The sequence below is a fragment of the Pseudophryne corroboree genome, chromosome 1 (assembly GCF_028390025.1).
Source record: "Pseudophryne corroboree isolate aPseCor3 chromosome 1, aPseCor3.hap2, whole genome shotgun sequence".
Lineage (NCBI taxonomy): Eukaryota > Metazoa > Chordata > Amphibia > Anura > Myobatrachidae > Pseudophryne > Pseudophryne corroboree.
This window is the reverse complement of record NC_086444.1, coordinates 21,534,464-21,560,690: the sequence shown is the minus strand read 5'-3', so window position 1 is coordinate 21,560,690 and position 26,227 is coordinate 21,534,464. Positions and strand designations below refer to the sequence as shown.

General features: G+C 45.5%; 1 protein-coding gene across 1 annotated transcript in view; it reads right to left on the bottom strand.

The window, feature by feature from the left end:
* Positions 1-26,227, bottom strand: part of FANCG (FA complementation group G) — a 165,518-nt gene that overhangs the window by 105,311 nt on the left and 33,980 nt on the right. Inside the window, exon 2 of the mRNA XM_063957553.1 lies at positions 774-937. Within this exon, the coding sequence (XP_063813623.1) occupies positions 774-866 (93 nt within the window). The 5' untranslated portion in view covers positions 867-937. The remainder of the gene's footprint in view (positions 1-773; positions 938-26,227) is intronic.

Below are 26,227 nucleotides of genomic sequence, written 5' to 3'. Positions count from 1 at the left end.
CAGACACTACTGCGAAATGATGCTAAAGCTGCAGCTGATGGGCCGTCTAAAGAGACACCCACCGGCTGCATCCCTAATCCGCACAAAGGTGCACCACTGAGCAAACGCTGGCCGCACCATAGGACTTTGGGCCAACCCTATGGGAGTGTGTGGCTGTCGGTGACCGAGAAGTCAGATGACGCAGTCACTGACACGCCCCAACACACCCACTGACTCCAGCCACACCCCCTCTCGCCGCCCAGGAGCGCCTATTGGAACTGCATGGACCTCCATCCAGTTCCAATCTGTGTCCACCGGCGAATGACCCTCGGGACGCATGTCCAGAACTTCTTGGAAGCATGCGCATAAGTAAAACATTGGGCGCTTGTGTCCATCTTTAAATGAATCCCATAGTCAGTGACTCGGTATAAAGTACTCAGAAATCAGCACAATGCAGCGGGGTGAATACAGCTGTGCTCGGCGTATAAAGCAGTGGTACCCAAACGCGGTCCCCAAGGCAGCCCAACAGTCCAGGTTTTAGGGATATCCATGCCTGAGTGTAAATAAAAATTGACCGAGGTACTAATGAAGCCATCTTTGCTCGGGCATGGATGACCATGAAATCCGGACTGAGAACCGCGTTTGGGAACGACTGGTATAAAGGGTTAATAAGTGATGTAGGTTTCATCTATGTAAATCACCTGAGTGTATAAAGTCATCGCAGTAACGTGTTCGTAATAAAGTATATACGTCACCACCACACTCATCTGCTCCATACTATACAGATCACTTACCTGCCATATCCTAACAATGGCGTTATTATCCTGTATCCACCAAGCCAGGCAGCTGCCATCCTCAGGGACTGCAGATTCACAGTCCACCTCCATCTCTCACCCGGGAACCAGCTTATCTTCAAGGCTCCGTCTGTTCCGGGCACACCTGAGCAGGTAGCTCATGTCTAGAGAGAGACACATGCAAAATATACCCATTGGATTAAAGAGCAGCAATAGGTTTCAGCAATAACGATTATAGTGATTACAATCCAAGATGGCGCCGCAGATGGCTGCCTCGGAGCTATGCAGCTCAGCCAAAATACCAGTTTCCCCTTGTTTTCCCCTGCCCTTGTCTACCCCACCGGGGAACAAATACAGCACGGAAACCCTCCTAAGTTGGAGCGCTCCCGCGGTGCTTACCCCACGTTCGGTCCCGTCGGCGGGCAGATCGGCAACCCTTGCAGCCCTCGCTGTCCTGTGTGGCAGGGATGCAGACGTCGTGGACGTCGAAGTGGATGTCTGATCGGCCGGCCTGACGTCAGTACTGTTAAGAAATGGACCAACGAGGCTAAGGTGAAGCTCCAGGCCTGCTTCGACTGCACGGAATGAGGGGAGGGAAGGCTTCAAAGCCTCGGCGGGCAACGAAGATAGTGAAGGACCAGCTACACCCGACCACAGCATGTTTAACTTGCTTCCTTCAGGCAGGCGTTACAGGGCCCTGCCAGGTCCACCAGAAGCCTCAAAAGTTTAATTCCCCAAGCGGTTCGCCTGCTGAACTCCTGAACATTGGGACAGATGTATTAAGCCTGGAGAAGGCATAAAGCAATGATAAGTGCAAGGTGATAATGCACCAGCCAATCAGCTCATAACTGTCAATTTACATTTTGGAGCGGATAGGCTGGTGCGTTATCACCTTGCACTTATCACTGGCTTATCATTTCTTTATGCCTCCTACTGGCTTATTACCTCTGCCCCATTAACTGATTAGACACTAGTACATGTAACTCACTGTGGGGCAGATTTATTAAGCCTGGTGAAGTGATAAAGCGGATGGAGATAAAGTACCAGACAATCAGCTCCTAACTGTCATTTTTCAAACCAGCCTGGAACATGTCAGTTAGGAGCTGATTGGCTGGTGCTTTATCATCTTCCACTTTATCACTTCACGAGGCTTAATAAATCTGCCCCTGTGTCCCTACGGCATAAGTTCTCAAACTCGGTCCTCAGGACCCCACACAGTGCATGTTTTGCAGGTTATCCCAGCAGGTGCACAGGTGAATTCAATACTCACCAACCCATTTTAAAAGGTCCCCAGGTGGGGCTAATTATTTCACTTGTAATTCTGTGAGGAAACCTGGAAAACATGCCCTGCGTGGGGTCCTGAGGACCGAGTTTGAGAACCTGTGACCTACGGTATTCCTATATGTATGACTTTAATTCCCCCCCCCCCCCATCTGTTACCTACTTGACTGTTGTATAGCAAACCAAAGACAAATTCCTAGTATACGCAAATATACCTGGCCAATAACGCTGATTCTGTTTTTGTGTGTGTCATAAATAGATACATGTACTGAGAGAGATAGGAGATAACTGCAAAGAGAAATATGATAAAGATAGATAGATAGATAGATAGATAGATAGATAGATAGATAGATAGATAGATAGATAGATAGATAGATAGATAACATGGAGAGTGTGCAGCCTGTAGTATTAGCCTGTCAGTAGGATATAGGATATATAGGTAGATGTAGATATAGATAACATGGAGGGTGTGCAGCCTGTAGTATCAGCTGTCAGTAGGATATAGGATATATAGGTAGATGTAGATATAGATAACATGGAGGGTGTGCAGCCTGTAGTATCAGCTGTCAGTAGGATATAGGATATATAGGTAGATGTACAGATATGGATAACATGGAGGGTGTGCAGCCTGTAGTATCAGCTGTCAGTAGGATATAGGATATATAGATAGATGTACAGATATAGATAACATGGAGGGTGTGCAGCCTGTAGTATCAGCTGTCAGTAGGATATAGGATATATAGGTAGATGTACAGATATAGATAACATGGAGGGTGTGCAGCCTGTAGTATCAGCTGTCAGTAGGATATAGGATATATAGGTAGATGTACAGATATAGATAACATGGAGGGTGTGCAGTCTGTAGTATCAGCTGTCAGTAGGATATAGGATATATAGATAGATGTACAGATATAGATAACATGGAGGGTGTGCAGCCTGTAGTATCAGCTGTCAGTAGGATATAGGATATATAGATAGATGTACAGATATAGATAACATGGAGGGTGTGCAGCCTGTAGTATCAGCTGTCAGTAGGATATACGATATATAGATAGATGTACAGATATAGATAACATGGAGGGTGTGCAGCCTGTAGTATCAGCTGTCAGTAGGATATAGGATATATAGGTAGATGTACAGATATAACATGGAGGGGGTGCAGCCTGTAGTATCAGCTGTCAGTAGGATATAGGATAATAAGAATTTACTTACCGATAATTCTATTTCTCGGAGTCCGTAGTGGATGCTGGGGTTCCTGAAAGGACCATGGGGAATAGCGGCTCCGCAGGAGACAGGGCACAAAAAGTAAAGCTTTTCCAGATCAGGTGGTGTGCACTGGCTCCTCCCCCTATGACCCTCCTCCAGACTCCAGTTAGGTACTGTGCCCGGACGAGCGTACACAATAAGGGAGGATTTTGAATCCCGGGTAAGACTCATACCAGCCACACCAATCACACCGTACAACTTGTGATCTAAACCCAGTTAACAGTATGATAACAGAGGAGCCTCTGAAAGATGGCTCCCTAAACAATAACCCGAATTAGTTAACAATAACTATGTACAAGTATTGCAGATAATCCGCACTTGGGATGGGCGCCCAGCATCCACTACGGACTCAGAGAAATAGAATTATCGGTAAGTAAATTCTTATTTTCTCTATCGTCCTAGTGGATGCTGGGGTTCCTGAAAGGACCATGGGGATTATACCAAAGCTCCCAAACGGGCGGGAGAGTGCGGATGACGCTGCAGCACCGAATGAGAGAACTCCAGGTCCTCTTTTGCCAGGGTATCAAATTTGTAGAATTTTACAAACGTGTTCTCCCCTGACCACGTAGCTGCTCGGCTGAGTTGTAATGCCGAGACCCCTCGGGCAGCCGCCCAAGATGAGCCCACCTTCCTTGTGGAATGGGCCTTAACAGATTTAGGCTGTGGCAGGCCTGCCACAGAATGTGCAAGTTGAATTGTGTTACAAATCCAACGAGCAATCGACTGCTTAGAAGCAGGCGCACCCAACTTGTTGGGTGCATACAGTATAAACAGCGAGTCAGATTTTCTGACTCCAGCCGTCCTTGAAATGTATATTTTTAAAGCTCTGACAACGTCCAACAACTTGGAGTCCTCCAAGTCGCTTGTAGCCGCAGGCACTACAATAGGCTGGTTCAGGTGAAACGCTGATACCACCTTAGGGAGAAAATGCGGACGCGTCCGCAGCTCTGCCCTATCCGAATGGAAAATTAAATAAGGGCTTTTATAAGATAAAGCCGCCAGTTCAGATACTCTCCTGGCGGAAGCCAGGGCCAGTAACATAGTCACTTTCCATGTGAGATATTTCAAATCCACATTTTTTAGTGGTTCAAACCAATGGGATTTGAGGAAATCTAAAACTACATTTAGATCCCACGGTGCCACCGGAGGCACCACAGGAGGCTGTATATGCAGTACTCCTTTGACAAAAGTCTGGACCTCAGGGACTGAGGCCAATTCTTTTTGGAAGAATATTGACAGGGCCGAAATTTGAACCTTAATAGATCCCAATTTGAGACCCATAGACAATCCTGATTGCAGGAAATGTAGGAAACGACCCAGTTGAAATTCCTCCGTCGGAGCACTCCGATCCTCGCACCACGCAACATATTTCCGCCAAATGCGGTGATAATGCTTCGCGGTGACTTCCTTTCTTGCCTTAATCAAGGTAGGAATGACTTCTTCTGGAATGCCTTTTCCTTTTAGGATCTGGCGTTCAACCGCCATGCCGTCAAACGCAGCCGCGGTAAGTCTTGAAAGAGGCAGGGACCCTGTTGAAGCAGGTCCCTTCTCAGAGGTAGAGGCCACGGATCGTCCGTGACCATCTCTTGAAGTTCCGGGTACCAAGACCTTCTTGGCCAATCCGGAGCCACTAGTATCGTTCTTACTCCGCTTTGCCGTATGATTCTCAATACCTTTGGTATGAGAGGCAGAGGAGGAAACACATACACCGACTGGTACACCCAAGGTGTTACCAGCGCGTCCACAGCTATTGCCTGCGGATCTCTTGACCTGGCGCAATACCTGTCCAGTTTTTTGTTGAGGCGAGACGCCATCATGTCCACCATTGGTCTTTCCCAACGGTTTATTAGCATGTGGAAAACTTCTGGATGAAGTCCCCACTCTCCCGGGTGAAGATCGTGTCTGCTGAGGAAGTCTGCTTCCCAGTTGTCCACGCCCGGGATGAACACTGCTGACAGTGCTATCACGTGATTCTCCGCCCAGCGAAGGATCCTGGCAGCTTCTGCCATTGCACTCCTGCTTCTTGTGCCGCCCTGTCTGTTTACATGGGCGACTGCCGTGATGTTGTCCGACTGGATCAACACCGGTCTTCCTTGAAGCAGAGGTTCCGCCTGGCTTAGAGCATTGTAGATTGCTCTTAGTTCCAGAATGTTTATGTGAAGAGACTTTTCCAGGCTCGACCACACTCCCTGGAAGTTTCTTCCTTGTGTGACTGCTCCCCAGCCTCTCAGGCTGGCGTCCGTGGTCACCAGGATCCAATCCTGTATGCCGAATCTGCGGCCCTCCAATAGATGAGCCCTCTGCAACCACCACAGAAGAGATACCCTTGTCCTTGGAGACAGGGTTATCCGCAGGTGCATCTGAAGATGCGACCCTGACCATTTGTCCAACAGATCCCTTTGGAAAATTCTTGCATGGAATCTGCCGAATGGAATTGCTTCGTAAGAAGCCACCATTTTTCCCAGGACTCTTGTGCATTGATGTACAGACACCTTTCCTGGTTTTAGGAGGTTCCTGACAAGCTCGGATAACTCCTTGGCTTTTTCCTCGGGAAGAAAAACCTTTTTCTGAACCGTGTCCAGAATCATCCCTAGGAACAGCAGACGAGTTGTCGGCATTAATTGGGATTTTGGAATATTCAGAATCCATCCGTGCTGCTTTAGCACCTCTTGAGATAGTGCTAATCCCATCTCTAGCTGTTCTCTGGACCTTGCCCTTATTAGGAGATCGTCCAAGTATGGGATAATTAATACGCCTTTTCTTCGAAGAAGAATCATCATCTCGGCCATTACCTTTGTAAAGACCCGAGGTGCCGTGGACAAACCAAACGGCAGCGTCTGAAACTGATAGTGACAGTTTTGTACAACGAACCTGAGGTACCCCTGGTGTGAGGGGTAAATTGGAACGTGGAGATACGCATCCTTGATGTCCAAGGATACCATAAAGTCCCCTTCTTCCAGGTTCGCTATCACTGCTCTGAGTGACTCCATCTTGAACTTGAACTTCTTTATGTACAGGTTCAAGGACTTCAGATTTAGAATAGGCCTTACCGAGCCATCCGGCTTCGGTACCACAAATAGAGTGGAATAATACCCCTTCCCTTGTTGTAGAAGAAGGTACCTTGACTATCACCTGCTGAGAGTACAGCTTGTGAATGGCTTCCAAAACCGTCTCCCTTTCGGAGGGGGACGTTGGTAAAGCAGACTTCAGGAAACGGCGAGGTGGATCTGTCTCTAATTCCAACCTGTACCCCTGAGATATTATCTGCAGGATCCAGGGATCTACCTGCGAGTGAGCCCACTGCGCGCTGTAATTTTTGAGACGACCGCCCACCGTCCCCGAGTCCGCTTGAGAAGCCCCAGCGTCATGCTGAGGCTTTTGTAGAAGCCGGGGAGGGCTTCTGTTCCTGGGAAGGAGCTGCCTGTTGCTGTCTCTTCCATCGACCTCTGCCTCGTGGCAGATATGAATAGCCCTTTGCTCTCTTATTTTTAAAGGAACGAAAGGGCTGCGGTTGAAAAGTCGGTGCCTTTTTCTGTTGGGGAGTGACTTGAGGTAGAAAGGTGGATTTCCCGGCTGTAGCCGTGGCCACCAAATCTGATAGACCGACTCCAAATAACTCCTCCCCTTTATACGGCAAAACTTCCATATGCCGTTTTGAATCCGCATCGCCTGTCCACTGTCGCGTCCATAAAGCTCTTCTGGCCGAAATGGACATAGCACTTACCCGTGATGCCAGTGTGCAGATATCCCTCTGTGCATCACGCATATAAAGAAATGCATCCTTTATTTGTTCTAACGACAGTAAAATATTGTCCCTGTCCAGGGTATCAATATTTTCAATCAGGGACTCTGACCAAACTACCCCAGCACTGCACATCCAGGCAGTCGCTATAGCTGGTCGTAGTATAACACCTGCATGTGTGTATATACTTTTTTGGATATTTTCCATCCTCCTATCTGATGGATCTTTAAGTGCGGCCGTCTCAGGAGAGGGTAACGCCACTTGTTTAGATAAGCGTGTTAGCGCCTTGTCCACCCTAGGAGGTGTTTCCCAGCGCTCCCTAACCTCTGGCGGGAAAGGGTATAATGCCAATAATTTCTTTGAAATTATCAGCTTTTTATCAGGGGCAACCCACGCTTCATCACACACGTCATTTAATTCTTCTGATTCAGGAAAAACTATAGGTAGTTTTTTCACACCCCACATAATACCCTGTTTAGTGGTACCTGTAGTATCAGCTAAATGTAACGCCTCCTTCATTGCCAAAATCATATAACGTGTGGCCCTACTGGAAAATACGGTTGATTCGTCACCGTCACCACTGGAATCAGTGCCTGTGTCTGGGTCTGTGTCGACCGACTGAGGCAAAGGGCGTTTCACAGCCCCTGACGGTGTTTGAGGCGCCTGGACAGGCACTAATTGATTGTCCGGCCGCCTCATGTCGTCAAACGACTGCTTAAGCGAGTTGACGCTATCCCGTAATTCCACAAATAAAGGCATCCATTCTGGTGTCGACCCCCTAGGAGGTGACATCCCCATATTTGGCAATTGCTCCGCCTCCACACCAATATCGTCCTCATACATGTCGACACACACGTACCGACACACAGCAGACACACAGGGAATGCTCTACACGAAGACAGGACCCACTAGCCCTTTGGGGAGACAGAGGGAGAGTCTGCCAGCACACACCACAAAAGCGCTATATATGACAGGGATAGCCTTATAATAAGTGCTCCCTTATAGCTGCTTTATATATATCAAAATATTGCCATTAAATTTGCCCCCCCTCTCTGTTTTACCCTGTTTCTGTAGTGCAGTGCAGGGGAGAGACCTGGGAGCCGTCCTGACCAGCGGAGCTGTGAGAGGAAATGGCGCCGTATGCTGAGGAGATAGGCCCCGCCCCTTTTTCGGTGGCTCGTCTCCCGCTATTTTGTGAATCCAGGCAGGGGTTAAATATCTCCATATAGCCTCTGGGGGCTATATGTGAGGTATTTTTAGCCTTTTAATAGGTTTTCATTTGCCTCCCAGGGCGCCCCCCCCCAGCGCCCTGCACCCTCAGTGACTGCGTGTGAAGTGTGCTGAGAGGAAAATGGCGCACAGCTGCAGTGCTGTGCGCTACCTTTAGAAGACTGCAGGAGTCTTCAGCCGCCGATTCTGGACCTCTTCTTACTTCAGCATCTGCAAGGGGGCCGGCGGCGCGGCTCCGGTGACCATCCAGGCTGTACCTGTGATCGTCCCTCTGGAGCTGATGTCCAGTAGCCAAGAAGCCAATCCATCCTGCACGCAGGTGAGTTCACTTCTTCTCCCCTCTGTCCCTCGTTGCAGTGATCCTGTTGCCAGCAGGAATCACTGTAAAATAAAAAACCTAAGCTAAACTTTCTCTAAGCAGCTCTTTATGAGAGCCACCTAGAATTGCACCCTTCTCGGCCGGGCACAAAAATCTAACTGGAGTCTGGAGGAGGGTCATAGGGGGAGGAGCCAGTGCACACCACCTGATCTGGAAAAGCTTTACTTTTTGTGCCCTGTCTCCTGCGGAGCCGCTATTCCCCATGGTCCTTTCAGGAACCCCAGCATCCACTAGGACGATAGAGAAATATAGGTAGATGTAGATATAGATAACATGGAGGGTGTGCAGCCTGTAGTATCAGCTGTCAGTAGGATATAGGATATATAGGTAGATGTACAGATATAGATAACATGGAGGGTGTGCAGCCTGTAGTATCAGCTGTCAGTAGGATATAGGATATATAGGTAGATGTACAGATATAGATAACATGGAGGGTGTGCAGCCTGTAGTATCAGCTGTCAGTAGGATATACGATATATAGATAGATGTACAGATATAGATAACATGGAGAGTGTGCAGCCTGTAGTATCAGCTGTCAGTAGGATATAGGATATATAGGTAGATGTACAGATATAACATGGAGGGGGTGCAGCCTGTAGTATCAGCTGTCAGTAGGATATAGGATATATAGGTAGATGTAGATATAGATAACATGGAGGGTGTGCAGCCTGTAGTATCAGCTGTCAGTAGGATATAGGATATATAGGTAGATGTACAGATATAGATAACATGGAGGGTGTGCAGCCTGTAGTATCAGCTGTCAGTAGGATATAGGATATATAGGTAGATGTACAGATATAGATAACATGGAGGGTGTGCAGTCTGTAGTATCAGCTGTCAGTAGGATATAGGATATATAGGTAGATGTACAGATATAGATAACATGGAGGGTGTGCAGCCTGTAGTATCAGCTGTCAGTAGGATATAGGATATATAGATAGATGTAGATATAGATAACATGGAGGGTGTGCAGCCTGTAGTATCAGCTGTCAGTAGGATATAGGATATATAGATAGATGTACAGATATAGATAAAATGGAGGGTGTGCAGTCTGTAGTATCAGCTATTAGTAGGATATAGGATATATATAGATAGATGTAGATATAGATAACATGGAGGGTGTGCAGTCTGTAGTATCAGCTGTCAGTAGGATATAGGATATATAGATAGATGTACAGATATAGATAACATGGAGGGTGTGCAGCCTGTAGTATCAGCTGTCAGTAGGATATAGTATATATAGGTAGATGTACAGATATAGATAACATGGAGGGTGTGCAGCCTGTAGTATCAGCTGTCAGTAGGATATACGATATATAGATAGATGTACAGATATAGATAACATGGAGGGTGTGCAGCCTGTAGTATCAGCTGTCAGTAGGATATAGGATATATAGGTAGATGTAGATATAGATAACATGGAGGGTGTGCAGCCTGTAGTATCAGCTGTCAGTAGGATATAGGATATATAGGTAGATGTACAGATATAGATAACATGGAGGGTGTGCAGCCTGTAGTATCAGCTGTCAGTAGGATATAGGATATATAGGTAGATGTACAGATATAGATAACATGGAGGGTGTGCAGTCTGTAGTATCAGCTGTCAGTAGGATATAGGATATATAGATAGATGTACAGATATAGATAACATGGAGGGTGTGCAGTCTGTAGTATCAGCTGTCAGTAGGATATAGGATATATAGGTAGATGTACAGATATAACATGGAGGGTGTGCAGCCTGTAGTATCAGCTGTCAGTAGGATATAGGATATATAGGTAGATGTAGATATAGATAACATGGAGGGTGTGTAGCCTGTAGTATCAGCTGTCAGTAGGATATAGGATATATAGGTAGATGTACAGATATAGATAACATGGAGGGTGTGCAGTCTGTAGTATCAGCTCTCAGTAGGATATAGGATATATAGGTAGATGTACAGATATAGATAACATGGAGGGTGTGCAGTCTGTAGTATCAGCTGTCAGTAGGATATAGGATATATAGGTAGATGTAGATATAGATAACATGGAGGGTGTGCAGTCTGTAGTATCAGCTGTCAGTAGGATATAGGATATATAAGTAGATGTACAGATATAGATAACATGGAGGGTGTGCAGTCTGTAGTATCAGCTGTCAGTAGGATATAGGATAATAAGAATTTACTTACCGATAATTCTATTTCTCGGAGTCCGTAGTGGATGCTGGGGTTCCTGAAAGGACCATGAGGAATAGCGGCTCCGCAGGAGACAGGGCACAAAAGTAAAGCTTTTCCGATCAGGTGGTGTGCACTGGCTCCTCCCCCTATGACCCTCCTCCAGACTCCAGTTAGGTACTGTGCCCGGACGAGCGTACACAATAAGGGAGGAATTTTGAATCCCGGGTAAGACTCATACCAGCCACACCAATCACACCGTACAACTTGTGATCTAAACCCAGTTAACAGTATGATAACAAAAGGAGCCTCTGAAAGACGGCTTCCTACAACAATAACCCGATTTTTGTAACAATAACTATGTACAAGTATTGCAGAATAATCCGCACTTGGGATGGGCGCCCAGCATCCACTACGGACTCCGAGAAATAGAATTATCGGTAAGTAAATTCTTATTTTCTCTATCGTCCTAGTGGATGCTGGGGTTCCTGAAAGGACCATGGGGATTATACCAAAGCTCCCAAACGGGCGGGAGAGTGCGGATGACTCTGCAGCACCGAATGAGAGAACTCCAGGTCCTCTTTTTGCCAGGGTATCAAATTTGTAGAATTTTACAAACGTGTTCTCCCCCGACCACGTAGCTGCTCGGCAGAGTTGTAATGCCGAGACCCCTCGGGCAGCCGCCCAAGATGAGCCCACCTTCCTTGTGGAATGGGCATTTACATATTTTTTTTTTTTTTTGCTGTGGCAAGCCTGCCACAGAATGTGCAAGCTGAATTGTACTACAAATCCAACGAGCAATAGTCTGCTTAGAAGCAGGAGCACCCAGCTTGTTGGGTGCATACAGGATAAACAGCAAGTCAGATTTCCTGACTCCAGCCGACCTGGAAACTATATTTTCAGGGCCCTGACAACATCCAGCAACTTGGAGTCCTCCAAGTCCCTAGTAGCCGCAGGTACCACAATAAGCTGGTTCAGGTGAAACGCTGACACCACCTTAGGGAGAAACTGGGGACGAGTCCACAGCTTTGCTCTGTCCGAATGGACAATCAGATATGGCTTTGTGAGATAAAGCCGCCAATTCTGACACTCGCCTGGCCGAGGTCAGGACCAACAGCATGGTCGCTTTCCATGTGAGATATATCAAATCCACAGATTTGAGTTGTTAAAACCAATGTGATTTTAGGAATCCCAAACTACGTTGAGATCGCCCAGTGCCACTGGAGACATCAAAAAGGGGGTTGTATATGCAGTACTCCCTTAACAACTTCTGGACTTCAGGAACTGAAGCCAATTTCTTTCTGGAAGAAAATCGACCGGTCGAAATTTGAACCTTAATGGACCCCAATTTGAGACCCATATACACTCCTGTTTGCAGGAAATGTAGGAATTAACCTAGTTGAAATTCTTCCGTGGAGCCTTCCTGGCCTCACACCATGGAACACATTTTCACCTAAGCAGTGATAATGTTGTGCGGTCACCTCCTTCCTGGCTCTGACCAGGGTAGGGATGACCTCTTCCGGAATGCCTTTTTCCCTTAGGATCCGGCGTTCACCCGTCAACGCGGCTGCGGTAAGTCATGGAACAGACATGATTCTTGCTGAATCAAGATCCTTTCTAGTATCTCTTGAAGTTCCGGGTACCAAGTTCTTCTTGGCCAAACCGGAGCCACGAGTATAGTTCTTACTCCTCTCCTTCCTATCATTCTCCATACACTGGGTATGAAAGGCAGAGGAGGGAACACATACACCGACTGGTACACCCACGGTGTTACCAGAGCGTCCCAGCTATTGCCTGAGGGTCTCTAGACCTGGCGCTTCATGTGGGACGCCATCATAACCACCTTTGGTCTTTCCCAACGGTTTACAAACATGTGGAAACTTCCAGATGAAGTTCCCACTTTTCCGGGTGGAATTCATTCATGCTGAGGAAATCTTCCTAGTTGTCCACTCCCGGAATGAACACTGCTGACAGTGTTATCACATGATTTTTCGCCCAGCGAAGAATCCTTGCTGTCATTGCCCTCCTGCTTCTTGTGCCGCCCCGTCTGTTTACGTGGGCGACTGCCATGATGATGTCCTACTGGATCAGCACCGGTTGACTTTGAAGCAGAGGTCTTCCTAGGCTCAGAGCATCGTAAATTGCCCTTAGCTCCAGTATATTCATGTGGAGAGAAATCTCCAGACTTGACCACACTTCCTTGGAAATTTCTTCCCTGTGTGACTGTTCCCCAGCCTCTCAGGCTGGCATCCGTGGTCACCAGAACACAGTCCTGAATGCTGAATGTGCTGCCCTCTAGAAGATGAGCACTCTGCAGCCCCCACAGAAGAGACACCCTTGTCCTTGGAGACAGGGTTATCCGCTGATGCATCTGAAGATGCGATCCGGACCATTCGTCCCGCAAATCCCCCTGAAAAGTTTTTGCGTGAGATCTGCCGAATGGAATCGCTTTGTAAGAAGCCACCATTTTTCCCAGGACTCCTGTGCATTGATGCACTGATACTTGGCCTGGTTTTAGGAGGTTTCTGACTAGGTCGGATAACTCCCTGGCTTTCCCCTCCAGGAGAAATACCTCTTTCTGGACTATGCCCAGAATCATTCCTAGGAACAGCAGACGTATCATCGGAAAACAGCTGCGATTTTTGGAATATTTAGAATCCACTCGTGCTGTCGTAGAACTACTTTAGATAGTTCTTTTCCGACCTCCAACTGTTCTCTGGAAACTTGCCCCTTTCAGGATATCGTCCAAGTAAGGGATAATTAAGATGCCTTTCTTCTTTTAAGAATCATCTTTTCGGCCATTACCTTGGTAAAGGCCCGGGGTGCCGTGGATAATTCAACGGCAGCGTCTGAAACTGATATTGACAGTTCTGTATCACGAACCAGAGGTACCCTTGTTGAGAAGGGCAAATTTGGACATGGAGGTAATCCTTGATGTCCAGGGACACCATATAGTCCCCTTTTTTCCGGTTCTCTATCACTGCTCTGAGTGACTCCATCTTGATTTGAACCTTTTTATGTAAGTGTTCAAAGATTTCAGATTTAGACTATGTCTCACCAAGCCGTCTGGCTTCAGTACCACAATATAGTGTGGAAGACTAATACCCTTTTCCTTGTTGTAGGAGGGGTACTTTGATTATCACCTGCTGGAAATACAGCTTGTGAATTTTTTCCCAATACTGCCTCCCTGTCGGAGGGAGCCGTTGGTAAAGCAGGCTTCAGGAACCTGCGAGGAAAAAATGTCTCGACTCTCCAATCTGTACCCCTGGGATAATACTTGTACGATCTAGGGGTCAACTTGCGAGTGATCCCACTGCGCGCTGAGACTCTTGAGACTACCCCCCCACCTCACCTGAGTCCGCTTGCACGGCCCCAGCGTCACGCTGAGGACTTGGCAGACGCGGTGGAGGGCTTCTTTTCCTGGGAAGGGGCTGCCTGCTGCAGTCTACTTCCCTTTCCTCTATGTCTGGGCAGATATGACTGGCCTTTTGCCCGCTTGCCCACATGGGAAACGGAAGGATTGAGGCTGAAAAGACAGTGTCTTTTTCTGCTGAGATGTAACTTGGGGTAAAAAGGTTGGATTTCCCAGCTGTAGTCGTGGCCCCCAGGTCCGATGGACCGACCCCAAATAACTCCTTACCTTTATACGGCAATACTTCCATGTGCCGTATGGGATCTGTATCACCTGACCACTGTCGTGTCCATGACATCTTCTGGGAGATATGGACAACGCACTTATCTTGATGCCAGAGTGCAAATATCCCTCTGTGCATCTCGCATACATATATATAGAATGCATCCTATTAAATGCTCTATATCAATAAAATATTTTTAGTCAGGGAATTCGACCAAGCCAACCCAGCACTGCATCTCCAGGCTGATGGCGATCGCTGGTCGCAGTATAACCACCGTATGTGTGTATATACTTTTTAGGATATTTTTCCAGCTGCCTATCAGCTGGCTCCTTGAGGGCGGCCGTATCTGGAGACGGTAACGCCACTTGATAAGCGTGTGAGCGCCTTATCCACCCTAAGGGGTGTTTCCCAACGCGCCCTAACTTCTGGCGGGAAAGGGTATAACGCCAATATTTGCTATCGGGGTAAACCCACGCATCATCACACACTTCATTTTATTTTATCTGATTCAGGAAAAACTACAGGTAGTTTTTTCACTCCCACATAATACCCTTTTTTGTGGTACTTGTAGTATCAGAAATATGTAACACCTCCTTCATTGCCCTTAACGTGTGGCCCTAATGAGGAATACGTTTGTTTATTCACCGTCGACACTGGATTCAGTGTCCGTGTCTGTGTCTGTGTCGACCGACTGAGGTAAATGGGCGTTTTTTAAAAAAAACCCTGACGGTGTTTCTGAGACGCCTGGACCGGTACTAATTGTTTGTCGGCCGTCTCATGTCGTCAACCGACCTTGCAGCGTGTTGACATTTTCACGTAATTCCCTAAATAAGCCATCCATTCCGGTGTCGACTCCCTAGAGAGTGACATCACCATTACAGGCAATTTCTCCGCCTCCTCCAACATCGTCCTCATACATGTCGACACACACGTACCGACACACAGCACACACACCTGGAATGCTCTGACAGAGGACAGGACCCCACTAGCCCTTTGGAGAGACAGAGGGAGAGTTTGCCAGCACACACCAAAAAACGCTATAATTACATAGGGACAACCTTATATAAGTGTTTCTCCCTAATAGCATCTTTATATATATATTTATATCGCCAATTAGTGCCCCCCTCTCTGTTTAAACCCTGTTTCTGTAGTGCAGTGCAGGGGAGAGCCTGGGAGCCTTCTCTCCAGCCTTTCTGTGAGAGAAAAAATGGCGCTGTGTGCTGAGGAGATAGGCCCCGCCCCTTTTCCGGCGGGCTCGTCTCCCGCTCTTTAGTGAAGTTTGGCAGGGGTTAAATATCTCCATATAGCCTCTGGGGGCTATATGTGAGGTATTTTTAGCCAGTATATAGGTTTACATTTGCCTCCCAGGGCGCCCCCCCCCAGCGCCCTGCACCCTCAGTGACAGCGTGTGAAGTGTGCTGAGAGGAAAATGGCGCACAGCTGCAGTGCTGTGCGCTACCTTTAGAAGACTGTCAGAGTCTTCAGCCGCCGATTCTGGACCTCTTCTAACTTCAGCATCTGCAAGGGGGCCGGCGGCGCGGCTCCGGTGACCATCCAGGCTGTACCTGTGATCGTCCCTCTGGAGCTGATGTCCAGTAGCCAAGAAGCCAATCCATCCTGCACGCAGGTGAGTTCACTTCTTCTCCCCTCAGTCCCTCGTTGCAGTGATCCTGTTGCCAGCAGGACTCACTGTAAAATAAAAAACCTAAGCTAAACTTTCTCTAAGCAGCTCTTTAGGAGAGCCACCTAGAATTGCACCCTTCTCGGCCGGGCACAAAAATCTAACTGGAGTCTGGAGGAGGGTCATAGGGGGAGGAGCCAGTGCACACCACCTGATCGGAAAAGCTTTACTTTTGTGCCCTGTCTCCTGCGGAGCCGCTATTCCTCATGGTCCTTTCAGGAACCCCAGCATCCACTAGGACGATAGAGAAATATAGGTAGATGTAGATATAGATAACATGGAGGGTGTGCAGTCTGTAGTATCAGCCTGTCAGTAGGATATAGGATATATAGATAGATGTACAGATATAGATAACATGGAGGGTGTGCAGCCTGTAGTATCAGCTGTCAGTAGGATATAGGATATATAGGTAGATGTACAGATATAACATGGAGGGGGTGCAGCCTGTAGTATCAGCTGTCAGTAGGATATAGGATATATAGGTAGATGTAGATATAGATAACATGGAGGGTGTGCAGCCTGTAGTATCAGCTGTCAGTAGGATATAGGATATATAGGTAGATGTACAGATATAGATAACATGGAGGGTGTGCAGCCTGTAGTATCAGCTGTCAGTAGGATATAGGATATATAGGTAGATGTACAGATATAGATAACATGGAGGGTGTGCAGTCTGTAGTATCAGCTGTCAGTAGGATATAGGATATATAGGTAGATGTACAGATATAGATAACATGGAGGGTGTGCAGCCTGTAGTATCAGCTGTCAGTAGGATATAGGATATATAGATAGATGTAGATATAGATAACATGGAGGGTGTGCAGCCTGTAGTATCAGCTGTCAGTAGGATATAGGATATATAGATAGATGTACAGATATAGATAACATGGAGGGTGTGCAGTCTGTAGTATCAGCTATTAGTAGGATATAGGATATATATAGATAGATGTAGATATAGATAACATGGAGGGTGTGCAGTCTGTAGTATCAGCTGTCAGTAGGATATAGGATATATAGATAGATGTACAGATATAGATAACATGGAGGGTGTGCAGCCTGTAGTATCAGCTGTCAGTAGGATATAGGATATATAGGTAGATGTACAGATATAGATAACATGGAGGGTGTGCAGCCTGTAGTATCAGCTGTCAGTAGGATATACGATATATAGATAGATGTACAGATATAGATAACATGGAGGGTGTGCAGCCTGTAGTATCAGCTGTCAGTAGGATATAGGATATATAGGTAGATGTAGATATAGATAACATGGAGGGTGTGCAGCCTGTAGTATCAGCTGTCAGTAGGATATAGGATATATAGGTAGATGTACAGATATAGATAACATGGAGGGTGTGCAGCCTGTAGTATCAGCTGTCAGTAGGATATAGGATATATAGGTAGATGTACAGATATAGATAACATGGAGGGTGTGCAGTCTGTAGTATCAGCTGTCAGTAGGATATAGGATATATAGATAGATGTACAGATATAGATAACATGGAGGGTGTGCAGTCTGTAGTATCAGCTGTCAGTAGGATATAGGATATATAGGTAGATGTACAGATATAACATGGAGGGTGTGCAGCCTGTAGTATCAGCTGTCAGTAGGATATAGGATATATAGGTAGATGTAGATATAGATAACATGGAAGGTGTGTAGCCTGTAGTATCAGCTGTCAGTAGGATATAGGATATATAGGTAGATGTACAGATATAGATAACATGGAGGGTGTGCAGTCTGTAGTATCAGCTCTCAGTAGGATATAGGATATATAGGTAGATGTACAGATATAGATAACATGGAGGGTGTGCAGTCTGTAGTATCAGCTGTCAGTAGGATATAGGATATATAGGTAGATGTAGATATAGATAACATGGAGGGTGTGCAGTCTGTAGTATCAGCTGTCAGTAGGATATAGGATATATAAGTAGATGTACAGATATAGATAACATGGAGGGTGTGCAGTCTGTAGTATCAGCTGTCAGTAGGATATAGGATATATAGGTAGATGTAGATATAGATAACATGGAGGGTGTGCAGTCTGTAGTATCAGCCTGTCAGTAGGATATAGGATATATAGATAGATGTACAGATATAGATAACATGGAGGGTGTGCAGCCTGTAGTATCAGCTGTCAGTAGGATATAGGATATATAGGTAGATGTACAGATATAGATAACATGGAGGGTGTGCAGCCTGTGGTATCAGCCTGTCAGTAGGATATAGGATATATAGGTAGATGTACAGATATAGATAACATGGAGGGTGTGCAGTCTGTAGTATCAGCTGTCAGTAGGATATAGAATATATAGGTAGATGTACAGATATAGATAACATGGAGGGTGTGCAGCCTGTAGTATCAGCTGTCAGTAAGATATAGGATATATAGATAGATGTACAGATATGATAACATGGAGGGGGTGCAGCCTGTAGTATCAGCTGTCAGTAGGATATAGGATATATAGATAGATGTAGATATAGATAACATGGAGGGTGTGCAGTCTGTAGTATCAGCTGTCAGTAGGATATAGGATATATAGATAGATGTAGATATAGATAACATGGAGGGTGTGTAGTCTGTAGTATCAGCTGTCAGTAGGATATAGGATATATAGGTAGATGTACAGATATAGATAACATGGAGGGTGTGCAGTCTGTAGTATCAGCTGTCAGTAGGATATAGGATATATAGATAGATGTAGATATAGATAACATGGAGGGTGTGCAGCCTGTAGTATCAGCTGTCAGTAGGATATAGGATATATAGGTAGATGTACAGATATAGATAACATGGAGGGTGTGCAGCCTGTAGTATCAGCTGTCAGTAGGATATAGGATATATAGGTAGATGTACAGATATGATAACATGGAGGGTGTGCAGCCTGTAGTATCAGCTGTCAGTAGGATATAGGATATATAGGTAGATGTACAGATATGATAACATGGAGGGTGTGCAGTCTGTAGTATCAGCTGTCAGTAGGATATAGGATATATAGGTAGATGTACAGATATGATAACATGGAGGGTGTGCAGTCTGTAGTATCAGCTGTCAGAAGGATATAGGATATATAGGTAGATGTACAGATATAGATAACATGGAGGGTGTGCAGCCTGTAGTATCAGCCTGTCAGTAGGATATAGGATATATAGGTAGATGTACAGATATAGATAACATGGAGGGTGTGCAGCCTGTAGTATCAGCTGTCAGTAGGATATAGGATATATAGGTAGATGTACAGATATAGATAACATGGAGGGTGTGCAGCCTGTAGTATCAGCTGTCAATGGGATATAGGATATATAGGTAGATGTAGATATGATAACATGGAGGGTGTGTAGTCTGTAGTATCAGCTGTCAGTAGGATATAGGATATATAGATAGATGTACAGATATGGATAACATGGAGGGTGTGCAGTCTGTAGTATCAGCTGTCAGTAGGATATAGGATATATAGGTAGATGTACAGATATAGATAACATGGAGGGTGTGCAGTCTGTAGTATCAGCTGTCAGTAGGATATAGGATATATAGATAGATGTACAGATATAGATAACATGGAGGGTGTGCAGCCTGTAGTATCAGCTGTCAGTAGGATATAGGATATATAGATAGATGTACAGATATAGATAACATGGAGGGTGTGCAGCCTGTAGTATCAGCTGTCAGTAGGATATAGGATATATAGGTAGATGTACAGATATAGATAACATGGAGGGTGTGCAGCCTGTAGTATCAGCTGTCAGTAGGATATAGGATATATGGGTAGATGTACAGATATGGATAACATGGAGGGTGTGCAGTCTGTAGTATCAGCTCTCAGTAGGATATAGGATATATAGGTAGATGTACAGATATAGATAACATGGAGGGTGTGCAGCCTGTAGTATCAGCTCTCAGTAGGATATAGGATATATAGGTAGATGTACAGATATAGATAACATGGAGGGTGTGCAGCCTGTAGTATCAGCCTGTCAGTAGGATATAGGATATATAGATAGATGTACAGATATAGATAACATGGGAGGGTGTGCAGTCTGTAGTATCAGCTGTCGGTAGGATATAGGATATATAGATAGATGTACAGATATAGATAAAATGGAGGGTGTGCAGTCTGTAGTATCAGCTGTCAGTAGGATATAGGATATATAGGTAGATGTACAGATATGATAACATGGAGGGTGTGTAGTCGGTAGAATCAGCTGTCAGTAGGATATAGGATATATAGGTAGATGTACAGATATAGATAACATGGAGGGTGTGCAGCCTGTAGTATCAGCTGTCAGTAGGGTATAGGATATATAGGTAGATGTAGATATAGATAACATGGAGGGTGTGCAGCCTGTAGTATCAGCTGTCAGTAGGATATAGGATATATAGGTAGATGTAGATATAGATAACATGGAGGGTGTGCAGTCTGTAGTATCAGCTGTCAGTAGGATATAGGATATATAGATAGATGTACAGATATAGATAACATGGAGGGTGTGCAGCCTGTAGTATCAGCTGTCAGTAGGGTATAGGATATATAGGTAGATGTAGATATAGATAACATGGAGTGTGCGCAGTCTGTAGTATCAGCTGTCAGTAGGATATAGGATATATAGGTAGATGTACAGATATAGATAACATGGAGGGTGTGCAGCCTGTAGTATCAGCTGTCAGTAGGGTATAGGATATATAGGTAGATGTAGATATAGATAACATGGAGGGTGTGCAGCCTGTAGTATCAGCTGTCAGTAGGATATAGGATATATAGGTAGATGTAGATATAGATAACATGGAGGGTGTGCAGTCTGTAGTATCAGCTGTCAGTAGGATATAGGATATATAGATAGATGTACAGATATAGATAACATGGAGGGTGTGCAGCCTGTAGTATCAGCTGTCAGTAGGGTATAGGATATATAGGTAGATGTAGATATAGATAACATGGAGTGTGCGCAGTCTGTAGTATCAGCTGTCAGTAGGATATAGGATATATAGATAGATGTACAGATATAGATAACATGGAGGGTGTGCAGCCTGTAGTATCAGCTGTCAGTAGGGTATAGGATATATAGGTAGATGTAGATATAGATAACATGGAGGGTGTGCAGCCTGTAGTATCAGCTGTCAGTAGGATATAGGATATATAGGTAGATATAGATAACATGGAGGGTGTGCAGCCTGTAGTATCAGCTGTCAGTAGGATATAGGATATATAGGTAGATGTAGATATAGATAACATGGAGGGTGTGCAGCCTGTAGTATCAGCTGTCAGTAGGATATAGGATATATAGGTAGATGTAGATATAGATAACATGGAGGGTGTGCAGCCTGTAGTATCAGCTGTCAGTAGGATATAGGATATATAGGTAGATGTAGATATAGATAACATGGAGGGTGTGCAGTCTGTAGTATCAGCTGTCAGTAGGATATAGGATATATAGATAGATGTACAGATATAGATAACATGGAGGGTGTGCAGCCTGTAGTATCAGCTGTCAGTAGGGTATAGGATATATAGGTAGATGTAGATATACATAACATGGAGGGTGTGCAGCCTGTAGTATCAGCTGTCAGTAGGATATAGGATATATAGGTAGATGTACAGATATAGATAACATGGAGGGTGTGCAGCCTGTAGTATCAGCTGTCAGTAGGATATAGGATATATAGGTAGATGTACAGATATGGATAACATGGAGGGTGTGCAGCCTGTAGTATCAGCTGTCAGTAGGATATAGGATATATAGGTAGATGTAGATATAGATAACATGGAGGGTGTGCAGTCTGTAGTATCAGCTGTCAGTAGGATATAGGATATATAGATAGATGTACAGATATAGATAACATGGAGCGTGTGCAGTCTGTAGTATCAGCTGTCAGTAGGATATAGGATATATAGGTAGATGTACAGATATAGATAACATGGAGGGTGTGCAGCCTGTAGTATCAGCTGTCAGTAGGATATAGGATATATAGATAGATGTACAGATATAGATAACATGGAGGGTGTGCAGCCTGTAGTATCAGCTGTCAGTAGGGTATAGGATATATAGGTAGATGTAGATATAGATAACATGGAGGGTGTGCAGCCTGTAGTATCAGCTGTCAGTAGGATATAGGATATATAGGTAGATGTACAGATATAGATAACATGGAGGGTGTGCAGCCTGTAGTATCAGCTGTCAGTAGGATATAGGATATATAGGTAGATGTACAGATATGGATAACATGGAGGGTGTGCAGCCTGTAGTATCAGCTGTCAGTAGGATATAGGATATATAGGTAGATGTAGATATAGATAACATGGAGGGTGTGCAGCCTGTAGTATCAGCTGTTAGTAGGATATAGGATATATAGGTAGATGTACAGATATGGATAACATGGAGGGTGTGCAGTCTGTAGTATCAGCTGTCAGTAGGATATAGTATATATAGGTAGATGTACAGATATGGATAACATGGAGGGTGTGCAGCCTGTAGTATCAGCTCTCAGTAGGATATAGGTAGATGTAGATATAGATAACATGGAGGGTGTGCAGGCTGTAGTATCAGCTGTCAGTAGGATATAGGATATATAGGTAGATGTACAGATATAGATAACATGGAGGGTGTGCAGTCTGTAGTATCAGCTCTCAGTAGGATATAGGATATATAGGTAGATGTACAGATATAGATAACATGGAGGGTGTGCAGTCTGTAGTATCAGCTGTCAGTAGGATATAGGATATATAGGTAGATGTACAGATATAGATAACATGGAGGGTGTGCAGTCTGTAGTATCAGCTGTCAGTAGGATATAGGATATATAGATAGATGTACAGATATAGATAACATGGAGGGTGTGCAGTCTGTAGTATCAGCTCTCAGTAGGATATAGGATATATAGGTAGATGTACAGATATAGATAACATGGAGGGTGTGCAGCCTGTAGTATCAGCTCTCAGTAGGATATAGGATATATAGGTAGATGTACAGATATAGATAACATGGAGGGTGTGCAGCCTGTAGTATCAGCTGTCAGTAGGATATAGGATATATAGGTAGATGTAGATATAGATAACATGGAGTGTGCGCAGTCTGTAGTATCAGCTGTCAGTAGGATATAGGATATATAGGTAGATGTACAGATATAGATAACATGGAGGGTGTGCAGTCTGTAGTATCAGCTGTCAGTAGGATAATAAGAATTTACTTACCGATAATTCTATTTCTCGTAGTCCGTAGTGGATGCTGGGAACTCCGTAAGGACCATGGGGAATAGCGGCTCCGCAGGAGACTGGGCACATCTAAAGAAAGCTTTAGGATCACCTGGTGTGCACTGGCTCCTCCCCCTATGACCCTCCTCCAAGCCTCAGTTAGGATACTGTGCCCGGACGAGCGTACACAATAAGGAAGGATTTTGAATCCCGGGTAAGACTCATACCAGCCACACCAATCACACTGTACAACTTGTGATCTGAACCCAGTTAACAGCATGATAATAGAGGAGCCTCTAGAAAAGATGGCTCACTACAACAATAACCCGAATTTTTTGGTAACAATAATTATGTACCAGTATTGCAGACAATCCGCACTTGGGATGGGCGCCCAGCATCCACTACGGACTACGAGAAATAGAATTATCGGTAAGTAAATTCTTATTTTCTCTGACGTCCTAGTGGATGCTGGGAACTCCGTAAGGACCATGGGGATTATACCAAAGCTCCCAAACGGGCGGGAGAGTGCGGATGACTCTGCAGCACCGAATGAGAGAACTCCAGGTCCCCCTCAGCCAGGGTATCAAATTTGTAGAATTTTACAAACGTATTTGCTCCTGACCAAGTAACTGCTCGGCAAAGTTGTAAAGCCGAGACCCCTCGGGCAGCTGCCCAAGATGAGCCCACCTTCCTTGTGGAGTGGGCATTTACAGATTTTTGGCTGTGGCAGGCCTGCCACAGAATGTGCAAGCTGAATTGTACTACAAATCCAACGAGCAATCGTCTGCTTAGAAGCAGGAGCACCCAGTTTGTTGGGTGCATACAGGATAAACAGCGAGTCAGATTTTCTGACTCCAGCCGTCCTGGAAACATATATTTTCAGGGTCCTGACCACGTCAAGCAACTTGGAATCCTCCAAGTCCTTAGTAGCCGCAGGTACCACAATAGGTTGGTTCATGTGAAATGCAGAAACCACCTTAGGTAGAAATTGAGGACAAGTCATCAATTCTGCCCTGTCAGAATGAAATATTAAGTAAGGGCTTTTATATGATAAAGCCGCCAATTCTGACACACGCCTGGCTGAAGCCAGGGCTAACTCGTCACTTCCATGTGAGATATTTTAAGTCCACAGTGGTGAGTGGTTCAAACCAATGTGACTTTAGGAAACTCAACACAACATTGAGATCCCAAGGTGCCACTGGAGGCACAAAAGGAGGCTGTATATGCAGTACCCCTTTTACAAATGTCTGAACTTCAGGCACTGAAGCCAGTTCTTTTTGGAAGAAAATCGACAGGGCCGAAATTTGAACCTTAATGGACCCTAATTTTAGGCCCATAGACAGTCCTGTTTGCAGGAAATGGAGGAAACGACCCAGTTGAAATTCCTCTGTAGGGGCCTTCTTGGCCTCACCCTACGCAACATATTTTCGCCAAATGCGGTGATAATGTTTTGCGGTTACGTCCTTCCTGGCCTTGACCAGGGTAGGGATGACTTCATCTGGAATGCCTTTTTCCTTCAGGATCCGGCGTTCAACCGCCATGCCGTCAAACGCAGCCGCGGTAAGTCTTGGAACAGACAAGGCCCCTGCTGGAGCAGGTCCTTTCTTAGAGGTAGAGGCCACGGTTCGTCCGTGAGCATCTCTTGAAGTTCCGGATACCAAGTCCTTCTTGGCCAATCCGGAACCACGAGTATAGTTCTTACTCCTCTCCTTCTTATGATTCTCAGTACTTTTGGTATGAGAGGCAGAGGAGGGAACACATACACTGACTGGTACACCCACGGTGTTACCAGAGCGTCCACCGCTATTGCCTGAGGGTCCCTTGACCTGGCGCAATATCTGTCTAGTTTTTTGTTTAGACGGGACGCCATTATGTCCACCTTTGGTTTTTCCCAACGGTTTACAATCAGGTGGAAGACTTCTGGGTGAAGTCCCCACTCTCCCGGGTGGAGATCGTGTCTGCTGAGGAAGTCTGCTTCCCAGTTGTCCACTCCCGGAATGAACACCGCTGACAGTGCTATCACATGATTTTCCGCCCAGCGAAAATCCTTGCAGCTTCTGCCATTGCCCTCCTGCTTCTCGTGCCGCCCTGTCTGTTTACGTGGGCGACTGACGTGATGTTGTCCGATTGGATCAATACCGCCTGACCCTGAAGCAGGGGTTTCGCTTGACTTAGAGCATTGTAAATGGCCCTTAGTTCCAGAATGTCCTTCGAAGGAATATCATCATTTCGGTCATTACTTCAGTAAAGACCCGGGGTGCCGTGGACCATCCCTACGGCAGCGTCCGAACTGATACAGTTCTGTACCATAACCTGAAATACCCTTGGTGAGAAGGGTAAATTTTGACATGAAGGTAAGCATCCTTGATGTCCCGAGACATCATGTAGTCCCCTTCTTCCAGGTTTGCAATCACTGCTCTGAGTGACTCAATTTTGAATTTGAACCTCTGTATGCAAGTGTTCAAAGATTTTAGATTTTAGATTTTAAAATCGGTCTCACCGAGCCGTCTGGCTTCGGTACCACAATAGTGTGGAATAATACCCCGTTCCCTGTTGCAGGAGGGGTACCTTGATTATCACCTGCTGGGAATACAGCTTGTGAATGGCTTCCAAAACTGCCTCCCTGTCAGCGGGAGACGTCGGTAAAACAGACTTTTGGAAACGGCGAGGGGAATACGTCTCGAATTCCAATTTGTACCCCTGAAATATTTTCTGAAGGATCCAGGGGTCTACTTGCGAGTGAGCCCACTGCGCACTGAAATTCATTGAGAACGGGACCCCACCGTGCCTGAACTTGTAAAGCCCTAGCGTCATACTGAGGGCTTGGCAGAGGCGGAAAAGGGTTTCTGTTCCTTGGAACTGGCTGATCTCTGCAGCCATTTTCCTCTCCCTCTGTCAC